Consider the following 20,706-nt stretch of genomic DNA (forward strand, 5'->3'; position numbering starts at 1 on the left):
GCGAATAAATCAGATATTATTACTGCACTCAGATACACATTTTAAAGTTTATTTTAAAAAGTTTGAAATTTACATTGCATTCATATTAAAACAGCAGGCAAAGGTGTCATTATTATACAAGGTGAATGTATGTACAGCAAACAATCTTATAAACAATATTTAAACTTGGCAAAGAAGAAGATTGAATCACAACTGAACAACAACAACAACAACAACAACAACACAGCACCTGCAGTGAATTCAATATCAGGATTACAACTTGATCATCTGTCGTCCTTCAAAAGTTGATATTTTCACTGTTATTGCAGGACCCATGTGTCCCTGTGATTCGGCTCAAACCTCAGTGCATCTAAAACCATGTACTTTATATTACACACTTTACACTTTCCCTTGAAGATAATACAATAAGTAGAGTTTTTAAAAGCGAATAATGTTGTAATACATTTATACGTTTATAAAAACCCAGAAAGCTCAGCTGAGATGTGGAACCATGGCCACTGCTGTATAGATTATGTATGATAAATATTTATAATTTAACATTTACAAGTGATTTATTATTGTATTGATACTGATATTGAAATGAAGTAGGATCAGATCACATCCTGGTTTAGTTTTACTGCTGAGCTGAACAGTTATTCGACTCCATCTCTCTTCTTTCATTTATAACTCGAGAATAAATTAATCTTCCAAATTAGATGGTAAGTGAAGGGAAATGGATCAGTCATCAGGTTAAATACACACGTACTGGAACATGGGATTGTGTAGCAGGTAGTGTTGGGAATTCCATCCTGTTGCAGGGAGTCAATTTCATCATGTGACTCATTTGAGAAATTTCCGTTTTTTTGGATCTAAACTGGATAAAAATATTCTGATCATTAGGGATGTGGGTTTTTCTTATATTTCCAATACATAAATGAACATAAATGAGTAATACATAAATGTCATAAGGGATGGAAGTCACGTGTCGATGCTGTGACCGCTCTATTTTAACAGAGTGACAAATTATATATATATATATATATATATATATATATATATATATATATATATATATATATATATATATATATATATATATATATATATATATATACAGTATTGCCTACTAAACAGGAGAAGAAAAATGTAAAGTAAAAACATTAGGAGTCGAATGATGTCACTCGCAGCTACAGTTTCACACACATTAATCATTAGCATTATTATTGATACCCAAAGACCAGTTATGCACTGTATTGAGTAAATAGATTGAAAATGAATAGTAATGAAGTCCATAATACAATTTGCAATCATAATTCTGGTTAATGAAGCAACACTGGATTATAGTATCACAAAAGTATCACAAATGCTGGTTTTCTTTATGTGTAATTATTCATAATTAATACAAATATTCCTTTAAACAACAGTCCTCCATTTTTACAGGCAAGCACATAAAACTTCAATTTGAAGAAGCAGATTCATCTTGCTGAAACGTAAGCAAGTTGGTGGACGCAAAAACAATAAAAAGATCCCTATTTACATGTATACATGATTTCTTCCCAGTGCATGGCTACTAGCAGTATAAATAATGTGGGTGCAGTCGGCGCACACGGGAAGCGCAGGGACGTGGCTCATGGCTGCTGCTGGTACTGGCCCTCGGTGGCCGTGTAGAAGTCGTCCAGCACGCTCTGCATGTAGTCAAAGGTGGGTCGGTCTTCGGGTTTATTTTTCCAGCAGGTGTTCATGATTTCATACAGTTCGGTGGGACAGTTTTCAGGCCGGGGCATGCGGTAGCCACGCTGCACAGACGTCATGACTTCACTGTTGCTCATTCCTAAAGAGAGAATATAAAATGTTGTGGAAATGGAAGCAATTTGCGATCAAATTTGTGATCTGGGTTTTCTGGCATCCCTTTTGAGTTTATCTGAATGTCATTTATTTATTTCTTATATATTGTATTCAGGACATAAATTATCCCGATATATGCGTTTTTAATTAACAATTTGGAGTACAAGTCAGGAAACTATACATATATACAGCCACGTATTCAGCCTCATACAGCAACTCTACAGGGCTTCCAAGAAGTGCAAGATCTTGCAAAATATGATCATATAAAGTGGTCATCTGACTTCTTTTGGTAAATCATACCGTGTCATTGAATGGAGTAATTTTTTTATTTGATTTAATATACCTATGTTTTCCACTAGGGGGCAGAACAGAGCAATAAGCACAAACTCAATAGTAAGATGAAAATTTGTCACTTTTTTTAAATAAAAATTTTGTAATAGATTCAAGAACGGTGTTGCCATATGTTCAAAAAGTTCTCATATGAATCTAACATTATAGTTTTCATGGTCATGAGAATTCTACACTCATTAGGGATGTACACCTCCATAACTGAGGCCGATGCAATTCGCAACTCTAAGCGTAGCCGACGATACGATCCATTAACGATACATATGAAGCAGCTACCGATGCGGTACGATTCACCCGTATTACGGCAGAGTGCGATCGGATTTCAATTCAATTCAACGGAATTCAATACAGCACAGAAAGTTCACTTTTAATTCTATGGTTCCGACTGACAGCAAATCATCAATACATTTAAGTACCTTCTGACTTCTAACGCACAGCCCCTTAAACACATGCCTTTGTAGTGCAAAAAAAAGAATGAAATAAAACATCTTTTCCTGTTCTGTGTGCAGGAAGATGCAGCTCTACCTCTGCCAGGTTAATCTGTATTCTACGTGACTCTCAGCACACGCCTCGGCCTCCACAGTGTTGTGATACGTCATATTCACGTAAGAGAACGTGCTCGAGAGACAGTTTAGCGACAAGAAATCGATCTACATATCAAATACTGGTAACTTTTTAAATATTACATTTTTAGCGCATCCACTAATAATTATTTATAAATAAATAGTTTTTTACTGATGCAAATATGTTAAAATGATGCATCGCCAATGCCAATGTTTACAATTTCATCAAATAATTAAACGTTTATGCCGATGCGAATCGCTGAATCTCATCATGACTGACATAAAATCGCTTCAGCTTTCAAAAAAGTCTGAGAACTTTTACTCATTAGATGCTGCTCTTGTCCAGCAGAGGGCGATGTTGCATCACAAGCATAACTTCCCTTTTGTCAATACTGAGGTCACAATATTAAGTCAGTGATTCACAAACAAAAAACTCATTCATTACCTGGATAAGGGATTTTCCCGTAGGTGATAATTTCATAGATGAGAATCCCAAAGGACCACATGTCAGACTTAATGGTGAAAGAGCCGTAATTTATAGCCTCCGGGGCCGTCCACTTGATGGGGAACTTTGCTCCTGTAAGACACGTTTTACAAAACATGAAACACTCAAAAAAAAAAAAAAAAAAGAGGAAAAGAAAAAACTCTCAGGCTGAGAACGACCTCTGAAACCTTTCATACACACAAGTGTCTTGTGACCTTTCCTTTACACACACACACACACACACACACACACACACACACACACCTTCTCTGGCTGTGTACTGGTCGTCCTCGATAACTCTGGCCAAGCCGAAGTCTGCGATTTTACACAGCAGGCTCTCAGACACCAGCACATTGGCAGCTCTGAGGTCTCGATGGATGTAATTCTTCTTCTCGATGTAGGCCATACCTTCTGCAATCTGCACACACAATCATTATGTGAAAAGACTCGAATGTGACTCTCAGCACACTGATCTATTAATAGAGTGATATTAAAGACTTAAACACTGATTCATTTCTACAATGATCATGAACCCAAAACCTTTTTAACTAGGAGTTTCTTCATCATTTATTCCTCTCTAAATGTTCTGCTTGATGTTGAACAGATGCTGAACTGTTGGTGATCAGTAGATACACCGAGCGTCGATCAGAACACGTGTAAAACAGAGCGTGCGCTCGATCCTGATTGGTGACTCGCTGTGTGTTTCACCGGTTACATTTTAATCCTCATGAATAAAAAGAAACGACTGATTTCGTGAAATGTAGTTGAGTAAGAAGTAAAATATTAGAATGTAGTGAAGTTTCGGTAAAAATCTCCCCAAGTGGAAAAACTTCAGTAAAGTACAGAAACGCAAAAAAAACACTAAAGTACAATAACGAGTTACACTTCATTACTGTTCAACACTAAAATAAAGTGTCAAATTTCTGAACAAACCTCAAGAATGAGGTTTCTTCTCTTCTCTAAGATGGTATCTTACATGGCAGATTTTTAAAATAGTGTATTGATTATGTAATGCGTGTGTTATGTAATTAATTATTCTGGTTAATTAGGAACTTTTTCCTCATGTTGCAGGTAAATGTACCTATAAATGGATAAAAAAAAAAAATTGTGCTACACATCAGAAGGTTGTAAGTTCAAAGCCCAAAACTGTTTAAAAAGCATAAAGACTTGAGACTGGAATGGACTCTACTAATAGATTGTTCCTCTTTGAATATGTGAATAGATGTCCTGTGGAAAGCGCTGATCTCGGCATGTTGAAGCATGTTGAGTTTCTATACTCTGATAAAATCTAACCGCACTGCATTATTTGAGCTGAGTTAATGCGGTCTTGTCTGGACAGAGACAGAAAAAAAAGTTTCTCTTCTCCTTCAGCGTGTCCACGTTCCCGCTCAGAAACGGGATGTGCATGTCGAAAGCTCGGTTTCACAAAAAGCAACCTTGAGCAGATTTTAGAGAAATCCGAAAGTGAAATTGAACTCAAAGGATCGTTCCTGCTTTCGTTTCCTTTCCTTCTTATTAAAAATCCGTCCGTTCTACTGACTCAAACGATTCTTCAAGTTCTTTAATTAACAAATTAAAACCCGGTCTTCAGAAAGCCGAGTGCTTGAACTGCTCGAACGTTTCTTTTCTTCAGCAAACACTTTCTCTGGTCATTTGCGACTGACAGACTTCACACCAAAGTTCTGCTTCCTCTTTTTTTAATGGAAAGAGTGACATCAGCGTTTCCAGATACTGCACACAAACACGCCCAAGCTGCCCGGTGTTACGACATGGCATGGTGAAAGAGGAAGAAGACCCAAAATATATATGTTCCAGAAAGCATTTTTATTTATTTTTTACCTGGGCGGAGAAATCGATCAGTTTGGGAAGCTGTAAACTGGAGCCGGAGCTGCTTTTCAGGAAATCCAACAAACTGCCTGGAAAGAGAAGAAGCACAAAAACTATTACACAGATTTTTAACATCATATTATCATTATCATTTTTATTTATTTTTTATAAACAATGGAAACTGTACATTATTCAGGATTTAGGACATTATTTTATATCTGATTAAATGAAAGTGTGTGTGTGTGTGTGTGTGTGTGTGTGTGTGTGTGTGTGTGTGTGTGTGTGTGTGTGTGGGTGTGTGTTTATTTAAAACTACCATTAGCCATGAACTCGGTGATGATGTAGATGGGTTCGATTTTGGTGACGACGGCGTACAGACGGACGAGCCGGTCGTGCTGAAGCGTCTTCATCAAGTTCGCTTCCTCCAGAAAAGCCTCGACTGACATGGTGCCAGGCTTCAGCGTCTTCACCGCCACCTTCGTGCTGTTGTTGTAATACGCTGTGAAAACATGAGGGTTCCCAAAGGTCACTTTCTCCGCTCAGGGTCACTCTTTCGTTTGGTTTTAGACGAAAAAAAGAGGCTGGGGAATTCCCACCAATCACAACTGAGTGCATAAATGAGCTTTTCTCTTTCAGTGAGTTTACTTCTTAGTCTTGATTTGAGTTCATCATGTAAGTAGACAGACAGACACACACACACACACACACACACACACACACACTCATACACTCATACACTCCCTTATTTCTCAATCCTGGCAGGTTAATGTAGAGAGATATAGTATGTTTTATGAGTGTTGTCATCGCTCAGAATGTTCTGGTCAACACGACCCCCTCCACCATGCTTCTGTTCCTATACTTCTGAAAAACTGGAGTCTCCAGCTAGCATACGATTCGAGTCTGTTGCAAATCTAATAGTACACTGTTCAGTGACTAAAGTCATATTACCACCATAATTACAAGAATTAATATTCTTGAAAAGCGGAATAGTTATTTTATTACAGTTAAATACATGAATTTGTAAAATGACTCCACATTACGCTAGGACTAAATTAGATAGCTATCTAGATACTTTTGCATTTTCTCGGAACATTGTGGCAGAATTGAATTCCTAAATACAGTAATCCGCTTTACGAATCTGGCACTCCGGTTTATCGCGGAATGGCATTTGCCACATAACTAATTAGTTTCTCTGATTTTCTCGGCCTCTCACAGACCAAAAAAACGTATAGGTGATTGTTTTTTATGGAGTTTTATGTTGAAATAATTAGATTTATTCCTAAAAATATAATTATTCCTAATAAAACAAAGTTAAACATTAATACAGTACAGTACTGTATATATAAAATAGCATTTTTTGTGGTGGCGTCCGTTTATCTCGGTTTTTCGTTTATCGCGGGCGGTTTTGGAACATAACCACAGAACGTGATAAACGGGGGATTACTGTATTAAGAAGTGAAAGTCAGAGGTTAGGTTAGATTATAAATCAAGGAATAAAAAAAGGCTGATGTTATTAATATATATATAATATATATATATATATATATATATATATATATATATTTATTCTGGATAGAAATTAGCATTGATTTGTAGCTTTAGCATGAAACACTGCAGCCGACCTAAATGAAGAGAAAAGTGCTAATACTCTATTTGTTGGATTTTAGGAGACTTTTGCCCGAACAGCAATATCAAGCAACAAGAAAAAATGTTACTGTGGGTTAATAAGTAGAAATAAATCAGAAAAGAATCAACTATAACAATATTCACTACACTACAGTGATTCTGTGATGACTATGATCGATTAGCATTATCTCCAGCTCCACCCACATGCTGTTCAGGTTCCCTTTGGTATCAGGACCAAGTGTTCAATTACAATTAAAGTATCATCCAGTCAACTGAATACATCTGAGAACTAAGAATAGGTGATTAGCCTGTTCAGCTAGCATAGCAGTAAAAATGGGACTGTTTACATAAGAGATTAATATACAGAGCTGCTAATGTCTTCCCTACATAGACTAATTTGAGGGCAAATGAACAGGGGCCCATGCACCATGAGGAGACGATTGCAGGAAGCAGATCTATCAATTCAGCCACCTGCAGGTTTTAGATTTGGCGCTGTACCGGTAGCACATGTCATGAGGAAACATCTTGAGGCCTTGAGTTGCATTTGTATATTTGCAAAGTCGACCGCTTCCTGCAATACATTGTTCCTGCCAAGAGGGTAGAAGCTGAGCGAATAATAATGGAAAAATAAACGCAAATGCAAATCCAGCGCTAACCACACTGCAGCTTCCCTCTTCGATCGGACTGATAAGTGCCACCGGAGGCAGGTGCTCAAGCTAATACCAGTTCTCCAAACAAAGAGGATTTCTTCCGGATTGCTGGATTAACTCGCACCAGATCTAATCATCAATCGAATTGAATTTTTGAAGTGAAAATCCTCAACTCACCCATCCACACCTCTCCGAACTGCCCAGCTCCGAGCTTCTTCACCATCTTGATGGACTCTTTCGAGATCTCCCATGCATCCTTATCCCATGGTTTCTGTGCTTTCGGCTTCTCACACGGCTTCTCGAGTTTACGACACAGTCCATCTGATTGCTCTGTGTCAAAAAGCACATCAACACAATTAAAAAAGGGAAGTGTAACGTTGGGTCAAGTCGAGTCTGCTTTTTTATACATCAAAGCCGGTTCGTTGACTCGATACCTACTGTGGTAATGATGAATCATTTTCACAATATCCGGGAAGGTGATTTTGGGGGATATATAGTAGCCACCGTTGTCCAGACTCCGGATTTTGTAATGTTTTACAATGTCTGTACCCTGAGGACCCACGTCTCGGATGGACAGCGAGTAACTTCCTGCAGAAAAAAAGGAATGTCAGAAAGTGTTGTCTGTTTCTTTATCATCTACTAAAACAATGTAAATGAAATTCAGCAGGTTATGCTAGGCTAAAGCCAGTTTGTGGTTACTGTGGTTAAGGGAATATTAGCACACAAATGTCATGCTCTTTCAGTACACTTTATGCTAAGTGTTATTTTTGATCAACAGTGTGATTTTTAACAATTTGGAGAATTTTATCAACAAATTTCCAACATATCTGAGAAAAATGTTAATGTTACTGATAGTTCATTTAGAACCAGATCTTTACATTGTTTGGTACTAGAGAGCTAAATACTAAGGCTCGATAATAATCAACCTTATACTTAGAGCTCAAATGAAAATACATATAATTAAATGTGAAAAGTGTAAATGTAAAAATTTTGAGAGAAATGTAGATATTTCTGACCATTTCAGCTCATTTTCTTAAACATTAGACCTTAGTATCACTCCACATTGACATAGAAACCACCTGCTATATCACCAAGCTTAGCATCGGGAGCTAGCTTGTCAATATTTAAAATTCTTTGGGCTTTATACTTTTAATACATTATAAAAAAGTGATCTATTCATCCATGTTGCGTATAAACAGCTCAAGACAGTTTAGCAAAACTCCATTCACCTTTGGACGTCTCGCTCTCTCGGATGAGGTAGGAACCAGGTTTGTTAGCGGGGGCTAGAAGTTGTCTTTCTGCATCCTTTCTGGTGATTTCTTTGAAAAACCATCTGAAAAGCAGAGTTTTATGTAAAAGAGATGGATTTGAAAAGAAAAGCTAATCTTTGCTTGAAAACACGATCTACTTTTAAACCTTTTCTGTTACAGGACAACCTCAGCTGGTGGGTTTTACATGGAACTAAACAACAACCAAACCGTAGCCCTTTTTGTCAGGCACGGGATGTGCATGTGTTATTAGCATATACCTACAATGCTAGGCTACGAGTGCTTTATGTAATAGACGCCCATGTGCCTGATGAAATGGGCAATTTATACACCCTCAGGATGAAAGTAAACGTATTACAGCACTCACTCCTCCGTCTCCATGGTGTTTGCCTGGGCGACGTAATTGGACGGGATAAAGCCTTCTTTCCTTGTGCTCAGAGATTTGGCTTTCCACCATTCGCCATGTCTGCACAACAACAGAAACAATAAAAATCATTGTAAAAAAGTGCTGATGCTGGAGACGCCTCCTATCCGTGTTAAATAAACTTCTTCTTGCAGAAAATCTTGACCGAGTTCTTACCAGAAAATATACACACACCATAAACAAGAAAAAGTCAATCAAGACCTTCTGCCCAATCAGAGTCAAGAATTCACTAGTAATGTGCTATAAATCATGATGTTCATTGTAAACTCTGGTACGGTTAGACATTTCAGAAGACGTTTTACTTAATAAAACTTCAGGAGGCCTCGCTGTATGCTTACTCTTCAAGAACCTTCATTTGTTCCCCTTTTTTAAATCCCAGATCGTCCGGATGGATGGCTTCGTACGGGTACAGAGCGACGACGATTTTGCCGGAATCATGTTGCTCTTTGGGAGAAAAGAAAACCGGTTTAGTTTATATTCTGTATATAGAGAGAAGGTAAAAAATATTAATCAATAACTTGCATGTCAAACCTTCCATCTGCTGGAATCTCTGTCCGGGTAGGAGTCCTGATGGAGGAGAACTATTCTGCAATCGGAAAAAGCAAGAATGAAAGAGTGAGTGCGAAATGACGGAGCTTTGGGGGAAGAAAAACGAGAGTTTTTCGACTTGAGTCGAACAGCAATTTTTATAACAATTTATTTCACTAAATCTAGTCTAGCATGCTTGATAGCCGGTACTAGCACACATTAGCTGATAATAGCTAATGCTAGCTTAGTGCTAAGAGCTCTGTGATGGTTATCAAGTCTTTTCACATGTATTGATGCTTTTTGTGCTGTATTTCGGCGGTGAATTGATATTTTTAAGGTAATGTTTACAGGTTTTCACATCACGTTTATTGTAGCATGCAAACAGCTTTCGCACAAAAACGATATGATCACATAAAAAAAGCTACAGTATGGGATTTTTCTGTCAGGATGACCAAGTGTGAAGTTCCTGAAAGACTGGAGGCTCCCCTACAGAGAAATATTTGCTCGGCTCTCATTGATATTATCACTAACAATATTTTCACACTCATTCCTGTGACATTCATAAGACTGATTAGAAGTGTCAGTCATAGTGAGGAGACTTTCCCCGTCCTGACTCACTACTTACTGTAGTGCGGGGTTTAGAGGAGGAGGAGGTTGGATCTCTCACATATACCGTTTTTTCAGGCTGCACAGGCTCGCGCTTCTTCACACCAAACGCACCTCCACTCTGCTCATTGTCCAGCTTGGATTTTTTACAACCCATGATTTCTGTCAGGAAAACCACAAGAGAGAGAGAGAAAGAAAGAGAGCAGTCAGGACACACACCTTGAAGTGACACTGTAGACAAACACAATATTTACATGATACTATGATCTGCCAGTTTATACATCATTAGTTTACTTCTTAGGTTTTGTAGTGAAGAGTAACATGAAGCCTTTAGATACCAGTTCAGCATTTTCTACAAGTCGCATATATGATTTGTATATACTGTACACAGCTTTAACAAAAAACTGACCAAGGACACAGAAAATTAGCGTGTGTGTGTGTGTGTGTGTGTGTGTGTGTCCTGAGGTAAACCGACGCCCCGTCTACCCGTAATAAAATTCATACTAAAGATAAACGGTAGCATCTTTGAACTGCTGTTTGATAAACAGATATGACTAGTGAGGTATGTTTGACGTACGGCGATGAGTCGTTTGAGGTGTTTCGAGCTCGACCCCCAACAATGACGAAACCATTCGCCAACTCGTGCAGGGTGATGGTCGGAGACAATTCACATGATCTCACTTCCTCACCCACACTACTCGCCTTCCTTGACACGCTCCGAAAAGAAGACTTCCAGGACACGTTCCAGAAGAACGCTGGGGAGCGCTGTATTACTGTGCAAGGAGACTATATTGAAGGTGACAGTGTGGAAACGTGATTCATGGTGGAGGAACTCTTCCTTATGTCGTACTAGATCATACATTTATACCATTATTTCTCCATTAATACCTGATTCCTGGAAACACATTTATAATATTTATATAATTTAACAACACGGTTTTTGTCTCTGAATGTGATTTAATTATAAACTGTCGGCTACAAAACTCCAGACGTCTTCACTTATATCATCAGACAGAAATATCATTCATCGATCGATGATATAAAATCACTTCACACTTCCTCTAAATGCTGTTCTCTCTTTTCACTAATAAATGTGATGAAAATAGATACACTGCTCTGTCGCTGTGTTTACACCACACACACACACACTGTATTTACAGATGACACACACACACACACACACACACAACAGGTTCGGGTGATAACGTCTGGGCAGAAATACTCAGGTTCATTCGATGACGCTTGAGTGTCGTGGATATTTGGTTGCGTTAATTGCATTAATATTCACTGTGAAATAAATAAATAAACAAACAAAAAGCCAATGCAGGGAAAAGCAGTACACGTGAGTCAAGTCAAGTCAAGTCAAGTTTATTTCTATAACGCTTTTCACAACAGACATTGTCTCAAAGCAGCTTTACAGAAATCAACAGTGAAGGTGAACGGTGTGTGTTTATCCCTGATGAGCAGCCGTGGTGACTGTGGTGAAGGAAAAACTCCCTTAGATGTTATGAGGAAGAAACCTTGAGAGGAACCAGACTCAAAAGGGAAACCTCATCCTCATTTGGGTGACATCAAAAGTTTGATCATAAATCTTTCAACAATACAGAACACTGGAGAGTGAGAACTAACATGAGCACTGGAGCATAAGATTATAAGTAATGTTCTTTCTACAGTCTTATACAGTCATTATGGTTATAAAACTAGGAGCTGATAGTTAGCGAGTGAGTGATAGTTAGCGAGTGAGTGATAGTTAGCGAGTGAGTGATAGTTAGCGAGTGAGTGATAGTTAGCGCTGTAGTCCAGTCCTAATGTCCATATAACAATAAAATACCGACACGCTGGAATGCACTTTCAGGAAATCTTCTTTCAAAAAACCTTAGAAATCCCCTGCTCTGTTTATCAATTAATAGGAGCTTAATCAGTAACGAATACGAGCCAGGAGAAAGCAGGTTAGGTGATGTCTACCATGTCTAAACATACAATAATGAGTATGTGGTGTTAAACAGTAATTTTACACACTTCCTCCTTTCAGGGGGAAAAAAATTACTCTCAAGGATCTCAAATGCAGTTCAACTCAGATTTCTTCCTTTAAGCTTCTCAGAGCAGGAGAAGGTCAAACTACAGATTATGATGTGTAGATGATTGACTCTGACTTACACTTCATGGTCAAACCTCATGATTGTACTGCAAGAAAGCTTAAACTTCAACTCCCTTCACTTCTACACTCATCGACCACTTCTCAAGGAACACCTGTAGCACTGCAGTTATCTGCCAGTCAATCGTGCAGAAGGGGTTTGACGCAGATGCGATCGAGAGCTTGGGTTAAAGTTCTCGAGGAAATCGCAGTGACTCGACTGGTGACAGACAGACAGTCGTTTGCAGCTGTCTTGATTTTCACTCGCTGACAAAATGGTGTGAAAAAAACGAGTTCATTTGCACACGCGCTTGAAAATCACGTGTCAAAAAAGATCGTCTGGACAGGAAACAACTCTTTACAAGCGTGGGTGAAAAAAACTACTGCACTGGTCGATTGATGGTCAGAGAACAAACTCGAGAGCTCAAACTGCGTACGCTCACTGTCTAAACTCTGAATTTGTGATTTCTCTCATTACCGTGAACGACCTGAGAGAAAGTTACTGCACTTAAGTAGATTTTTCTGGTATCAGTATTTCATTTCACTATTCATTTTTTCAACTTTTTTACACAATTGCATTTTTTACACAAATATCTGCACTTTAGACGTAGACTAGATTATGAAGCTCACAATGAGCAGGCAGAAGGCAGTAAGAAGTCTGGGGTTAACGTGGATAAGACAGAGGGAGTCAGTGATAAGACCATGACTGAGAACAGAGACGTTCCTGATCATCATCATCATCTTTTCTCTGCTTGTGTTCTATATGGTGGATCTTCAGTCACATTCATTAGACAACATTTGAAATTCTTTTGTATTAATATGACGTGAGGTTCAGTTACAGCGTGACACTAAAACAGGAAGTAATAATGGTGACTTTTTACTGAAGAACATCTCAGAGCTCAAACTTCTTTACTTTAACTTGGGTGAAAAAGTGCAGTCAGAACTTTAAATTTTACCAGAATCTTTAAAACATCAGCATCTGCACTTCTACAGAGTGAAGGATGTGTGGATTTTTGACACCTCTGTAAATGACATTATAACAGGAGATTTATTTTTTGCTGCTAACTCGCATTAGACTCAAGTCATGGACTGCAGGGGTTCTTATTATTATTATTTGTTGTTGTTGTTGTTGTTGTTATTATTGCACTTATCAGTGTTACCACTGACAAAATAAGAGTTTGTCAATTTTCCTGCTAAAAATATGACAATATGTGAGAATTTGAATAGAAGCGAAACAAAAGCGCACTGAAGTGAAACTTTATTCCCTTAGTTTCGCACTCGCATGAAAAAGTCATCATGACCAGCTGTGCTTAAACACACACCAGACAAAAACTAGCCGCTCTGTCTACTGTAATTCATGTGTGTATGCTGATTCTACAAAGCAACCAGACGTCATACTCTCGATTTATTCAATAACATCAACAACATTTTTCACCAAAGCGACGTATTGTAGGGTTTTGTAGAGTTTTCTTTGAGATGTCTGTATCACTCAATAAAACTAGCTAGCTGTGGCTAGCGCACTTCGCCCGAAGCTAATCAGGTCCAAAGCATCGTTATTAAGTGTAAACAGAGTAATCAATGTTCTCACTCGTCAGAGCAACCTTTCTGAACACGACCACTTCCTTTACAAAGGATCTGCGTCATGTCACAGCTGTGTGAGGTTCAGCCACTTTCTTATAGCGAGCAAACACACATCAAACAGAAGGAAGTCTTCAGCAAGACCCCAATTAAAATGTGCAAAATGGTCTGCTAGTCAATGTAACACAAATCTACACAATAACAAGTATAAAATACCCCCCAAACAAAACCTGTATCACATCACACACGTGCTAAGGAACGATTACAAACAAAACCACACAGTTTTCATGTTCTCATTTCTATAAAAAGATTTTCTTATAATAAAATACAATTCAGTAGAATTGTGTTAGAAGTCAAGCAGAGAAATTCTACAGCAATAAAATCGGATGCCTGGAAAAGACGTATATTTTCTCAGCACACATTGACTCCTTATCTCTCAGGAATATGGCACTGGAATTCCCATCAATTCCCATCAGTCCCTGACCATCACGTCTATAATCCCTCACACCTTTTTCTCTCCCAGCACTCGTCGTGTCACGTTTCGCCGTCACGTTTATGCTCCATGGACTTCTTCATCACCTTATGGTTTCTTCGTTTCTACATTTTCATGAGTCGTAAAGTCTTCGCTGGAAAGTTTTTCAACGTAAAAACCGTTTTAAAAATTCCTGAGCGGTGTTTTGTGTTTGTATTATGTGTTTGTGTTGTAGCGCTGGACAAAATTCACAGATTTTAAGTCACGGTTCAGTAAAATTTCGACACAGTTGGGGAAAGAAATGCAAAACATTAAACCGCTTGTCGTTTTTTTTTATTAAAGCAGTCGATTATTTTTTACATTTGTGAACATCAACAATTTACATTTTTGAATTAATTTTATATACGAAATGTCTTCTTGGTTTTAATAAAATATATTAAAATTTTAAAGAATAAATCAAATGTATTAATGTAATAAAATTGCAATTTTATATTGATTAAATTGAGTAATCAATTAAATTGGCACAAAATAAATCAATTAAATTAAATAAATTAAACATTTTAATTACATAGTTTACTTTTGCTAGACCCCATTTGGGTAATACAGATGTGTATATAAGTGTGTGTTTGTGTGTGTGTGTGTGTGTATATGTGTGTGTGTGTGTGTGTGTGTGTGTGTCATGTCTCATGTAATACGTTTGTATGCTGCAACCAAATTAACTTGAAGAAAAACAAAAAAATCCTTTTTCATTTATATTTTGTGACTAACAACAATCAAACTTCAACATCTGATTATTCTTTCTATTGGAAAGGACTGTTAGAGAATCCTCAGTGTTCGTCTTAAAAATAATGTCACCGGTCTGAACTATTTCCTGTAACATTGTGGCTGATGGTGTGAAACCTTTTTATTTCTCAGCTGTTTTTTAAATGGCTGACTTTGTTTTTAATGGTTTCAGGTTGGGGCAGTTTTATGGTAGGGGTCGATTTGGCTCCTAACGGCGCGTCCCTTCATCGTTTACAGTCGTTTACAGGTATTTATATTCAAATCGTATGTCGCTTAGCAACCAGTGACGTTGTTTCCTCCACTCTTAACTCATCCATATTATTAAATTATAAAAGTGAAAACTGGGTCAGGTCTAACATAATCAGGTCTAACATAATCAGGTCTAACAGAGTAAGGCCAAGGTCAGGTCTAACAGGGTCAGGTCTAACATAATCAGGTCTAACAGAGTAAGGCCAAGGTCAGGTCTAACAGGGTCAGGTCTAACAGAGTCAGGTTTAACATGGTCAGGTCTAACAGGGTCAGGTCTAACAGAGTCAGGTCTAACAGGGTCAGGTCTAACAGCTGAAATACGAATCAGTTCAGAAAAACAAGCCATGTCTCTTGGTTGTATCAAACCAGAGATGCTGCATTGACGGTTCCTGTGTGAACCTCAACACATCACCACAACACATGAATTGGTTGATGGATTTGTACTGAGGAAGGGTTTTCATAAAGCTCCAGGCCAGTAGATGGTTACACTGATAGCTCACCTCCTCTAAGTTTAATCTCTGGAGCTCAATTAATGTGACCTTGAGGTTCAGGGTCACCTTTCTTACCCATGCCCTTCTCCTCCAATGCTCTGTGCTGCTCGTAAGAACTCTTGGAGAGTCCTGGAGGCCACTGTGGTCTGGGGAACCTTCAATGCAGCACCTTGAAACAATCAAGTCTCTGAGTTCTACAATGGGTTCCTTAGACTTTGTCATGATTTGGACCTTATATAGACACGTGTGTCCTTCCAAATCAGGTTCAATCAACTGAACTGGCCAAAAGTGGACTCTAAACAAAGTGTAGAAAAAAAAAGATGTAAAAAAAAAAAAAAAAAAAGAGTGTGTTATGTTTTTTTAATCTCTGTCATATCAATACTCGTCTCTTTTTGTATAATTCTATATTAATATATATCATTGTTTATTATCCATATATTTTTATACTCTATAGTTACAATTTAAACTTTTATTACACTTTATATTTGTATTATTATTTGTTTTATTTCTTTATATTCTTACAGTCGTAAAGTCGTAAAAAGCATTTCACCTCATGCTATATTCTGTATGAATGTGTGTGTGACAAATAAATTCGATTTGATTTGATGATGTGAAGACAAAAAAAAAAAAAACGAAAGCGTATTAACATCGTCCTCGTCCTAAATTAAATTTCATCAGTGTTATTGATCTGAATAATGTTAATGTTATAGACACCTGAGGAATGTACAACTGCTGTGTATTTAAGGGTAAATGATCAGCTGGACAGTGTAAAAAACTGACACTGTATTTTTAGAAAAGTCGTCCGGAAGCATGTAGCGAGCCGCACAGCCAGATCAGTTCGCATGACTGTGTAGCAGGCCACCGAAGCTGCATACTTCTTCCTCTGACCATTTTCAGTGTGGTTTTTTTACAGGAAGGGGTGATCAGAGCGAGGCAGCCTGCACATGAGCCACAGTAAATACAGAGGTTGCTCATACTTCAGCCTTGTTCGCAGTGTTAGCCACAAACTGTGTAGATTCCATCACAAAGTCAGTCAGTTCTCAACGAACACATTTATCTCAGCCACATTAGGACTGACCTCATGGTTCTGCAGCTTGATTTGCTGATGGAGCTACAATGTACCGCACACCTTTAGGCTTTGTAATGTCACTGTAACGCAGAGGTGGAACGTAACAAATCGCATTTACTCGCGTTACTGTAACTGTTTCTTTTCGTGTTCTTTTTCAAATCGGTCATTTTAGTTTTACTTAAGTGTGTTTTGTTCGGAGTATCGTACTTAACTACATCTTAATTGGGTCGTTTGCAACTGTAGTGATAAAATAGTGATAATGACGAGTCGGGGGAAGAAAAAAAAATAAAATAAAAAAAAAGAACAGCCGGAACTCTTTACAACCGTGATGAGAAGAAAAGCCGAGAGTTTTTAAACGATCGGTTTTGGTGTACGTGTCCCAACAATTAACAATCACAAACATCCAAAGTGTAGAGACGTAAGCGTTCTTACCTTTGGGAAGCTAAGAAACCGAAAATCAACCCCCTCAAAAACTAAGAGTTTCCTAAAGTAGAAGATTCAAAATAATAAATACATTTTCCGACCTAAAAATACTTCCGTTGATAAAAAAAAAAAACCCACAAGGAACCATTTTGAGGAATTTCGTGAAGAAACTGGTTTAATGGAAGTTTCAGCTCTCACGTGTGGAACTGCTGAACATCTGAGTGGTCCGATCTGAGTCAGATTAGTTCGGCTGCTCTGTTAGTACATGATGATCTATTATAGACGAAAAGGACAGAACCATCTGAAAATGATGTCCTAATCTAAACTACTGTTTTTTTGCTTCATGTTGATATAACTGATGAACCTGTATAGACCTTTTCTTTAAAGAAAGAGAAACTGCTTGTTCTAATAAAAGCATGAAAGTGCTCATTAGGTCATTTTACTTCCTCAAAAAAAATCTTATTAAACTCTTGAGATTCATGGATGTTTTAACGCAACTGGTAAAAAAAAAAACATAAGATATATAACAGTTTAGGGGATGCAGAAAGGGAACAACAAAATGAAAGCTCATGGAAGTGAAACCCTCTGTCTATTCTAGACTAAACTAAAACACCAGGGCGACTTCCTGCTCTGAACATTCCAACCACACCGATCAGTACAGTATTCAAAGCAGGTAAGAAAGAAACGTTCCGATCTTCATTTCGAATTTTGTCCGTCTGAAAGAAACCCCTAAACAATTCTATCAAAAGTGGAAACTATTTTGTAAAACCAGCATTATTCATCATCCCTGAAGCCCTTGAGCAACGCTGTTTCTACGAGTGGACTCTTCTAACCTTTACTGCTCCTCTCTGGAATTATGATGCAAGACGCTGGAAAGTTGCACTACTGTAACGCTGGAGATATTAATCCCATTCCTAATGCTGACCTCCGTCAACTCCGTTAGTCACATGATCGGCTCAGCGGGAAAAAAAAGTTGAATTAATATTTACACAAAGGAAGGAGTCTCCAGTGTCAGGGATGAAGATCTTGAGGACAGAGGCATCTGTGCTTCCGTGTGTTAATCACACAGGGTGGGGAGGAAACGGCGAGCTGGAGTGGCAAAACAGTGCAATAAAAATGTGCTAAAACTAATCAAGCTCGATGTGCAAATTCCAGGAAATCCAACACAATTATTTCTCTATAACGGCACAACAGCGAGTGGTTTATTACTCAACCAGCAATGCTTAAAGATCATTTATAAAGCATTCATTTACAACACTGAGACTCTGGTGTTATAAATCCACACAATCAGAAGAAAGTGAATGAACAGTGCAGTAGAACGGCGGCTTTTTTCAATGTAATGAATTTGAAATAAATTCTGAAAACATACAACATCTGTGAGACTTATGAGGAATGGACTTTTAATAGAATTGTTCAATGCGTACAAACTTCACCTACACAGAACCAGTTACAAATCCCAGCTACACACATGAACACCTACTCGAGAAAAGATATCAGTTTTACTCTGGGTTTTCTCTAATAGCAAGTGAGTTGTAAAAATGGAAAACCCACACATTTTGATGTTTTGTCATTCAGAAACTTCCAGCAGGCTATAACCTCATTAATCATCCAAAATTCTGACCTGAAGGTCATGAGTTAAAATCCCAATCACAACTATGATGCCACTGCTGGGCCCCTGAGCAAGGCCCCGAACCTGCTCAACTGCTCAAATGTATAAATGAAATAAATGTAAGCGGCTTTGGATATGGGTGTCTACCAAACATCATTAATGCACTCGTGATGATGTTCTTCAGAATAACAAAACTCATAGCTGACGTTCATTCGGAACTCCTCTTTGTCTTTGGACAGACCTTCTGCCGGGGGACTGTTATTTTTTAATATCTTGATAATAAAGCTGTCTGAAAAAGCTTTAAAGTAAAAAAAGAAAAGCCCATGTTGTAATTTAATCACATTTACAAGATGATTGTGGTCATGAATGTGGGGTCTATAAAGCAGAACCTGAGACTTTACAATATTTAAATGTAGTTTAGATTAAATTGATTATAAAACTCGTACTATTCTTTATCCAATTATGATAATTTATTATAAATATTATTAGTGTGTTTCGCCGCTCGCTTGCATTGAATGAGTGCAAATCGATCGAAACAAACAAATGAACATAATATGGAATGAAAATAACATCAATAATAAATAATAAATGTAAGCAAAACCGGATAGTAGTCACTGTATTGACACGGATTTGCATAATATTTCTGATATAAAACTGCACTTAGATTTACGGAACAAAGGCTTAAAAAACACTTCTGACATGAGACCTAATAAATCACACTGACCAATTAATAAAAGTTGAAAGAAATCTAAACTTTATAATAAACAATAATAATAAATATAATGATACACTGTTGCACTTCATCTAAATGAGGAAACTGTGTCTACTTTTAGAGATGAAGCAGAGAAACATTATGGAACAATTACACACACACACACACACACACACACACACACACACAGACTGTTGAACAATAAAAAAAAACTCTCAGGTCCTTTTTATGGACATCAGGCGAAAGAAGAAGCTGCAAACTTTTCTCTGAGCCCTTAATAAAACTGATTTTTCTCCTGAACGCATTGCAACTTTTTCGCTTTTCACGCTGAATAAATGAGTCATTTACTGAGTTTCTGCGTAAAAGTGGAAAATGCGCAAAACTTTGCGCCAGAACGCGTCGCGCCCTTTGAGCTCAAACGAAAAACAAAAGTTCTGGAAGAAGAAATAAGAAAAGTAGGATGAATCTCTGAGTGTATAGGGAGATGATGAAGGTAAAGGTGGTGGTGGTGGAGCTCGTACCTGTGAGGTGTGCAGATCGCGGGTTCCAGCGCAGTGAAATGCGGATCAGGGCTTCGGGAGCTGCGCCTCATTCAGCCGCACCGGAGCGATAAAGAGGAACTGCAGCGCGCGAGCTTGTTTTCTGTTACACTGCAACTTCCGGGTAAATTCATCGGGTTTTTTTTTAATATTTGCATAAAAGAGCAAAGACCGAGAGCTGAAACTCAAAACACACGTGTTTAAAAAGATTACAACTGTGTTTGACCAGGGATCATCTTACACCAAACTCTGCGCTTTCTTTGTTTTTTTTAATGGAATAATTATCCTAATAACACAATAGGAATAAAAACTGTTAGAAAACAAACACAAATACATCCGGGTCCGTCATCAGGATTAGTCATTACATCAATCTGTTATTCTTGGGCGCTGTGGATATATAGAGTTTAATCAATCAATCAATCAATTAATCAATTAACCAATCAATAAACTAATCAACAAAATAACCAACCAATAAATCACCAATCTAACAACCAACACA

General features: G+C 37.8%; 1 protein-coding gene across 2 annotated transcripts; it reads right to left on the bottom strand.

Annotated features, from left to right (window-relative positions):
- Positions 1-35: 35 nt before the first annotated feature.
- Positions 36-20,561, bottom strand: lyn (LYN proto-oncogene, Src family tyrosine kinase). Of its 2 annotated transcripts, none has more exons than XM_046876355.1 (13): positions 20,190-20,561; positions 10,216-10,310; positions 9,546-9,600; positions 9,353-9,458; positions 8,958-9,056; positions 8,552-8,655; positions 7,761-7,910; positions 7,500-7,652; positions 5,363-5,545; positions 5,059-5,135; positions 3,484-3,637; positions 3,181-3,312; positions 36-1,810 (listed from the first exon to the last, which is right to left on the bottom strand). In XM_046876355.1, the coding sequence occupies exons 2-13, from the start codon at positions 10,303-10,305 to the stop codon at positions 1,608-1,610; spliced, it is 1,506 nt and encodes a 501-aa protein (XP_046732311.1). In that variant the 5' UTR covers positions 10,306-10,310; positions 20,190-20,561; the 3' UTR covers positions 36-1,607. The 2 variants fall into 2 exon arrangements, with proteins under 2 accessions (XP_046732311.1, XP_046732310.1); XM_046876354.1 differs by having other exon boundaries at positions 10,168-10,310.
- Between the last annotated feature and the right edge of the window lie 145 nt (positions 20,562-20,706).

This window comes from Silurus meridionalis, chromosome 20, assembly GCF_014805685.1.
Source record: "Silurus meridionalis isolate SWU-2019-XX chromosome 20, ASM1480568v1, whole genome shotgun sequence".
Lineage (NCBI taxonomy): Eukaryota > Metazoa > Chordata > Actinopteri > Siluriformes > Siluridae > Silurus > Silurus meridionalis.

What these genes read in the sequence shown, in the direction of transcription:
- lyn (XM_046876354.1), bottom strand. Translation starts at nt 10,305, where the DNA reads ATGGGTTGTAAAAAATCCAAGCTGGACAATGAGCAGAGTGGAGGTGCG. An exon ending in CAAATGAAGGTTCTTGAAGA is followed by an intron (nt 9,057 to 9,352) that starts GTAAGCATACAG and finishes GTTGTTGTGCAG; the next exon opens with ACATGGCGAATGGTGGAAAG. An exon ending in TGATCGATTTCTCCGCCCAG is followed by an intron (nt 3,638 to 5,058) that starts GTAAAAAATAAA and finishes TTGTGTGTGCAG; the next exon opens with ATTGCAGAAGGTATGGCCTA.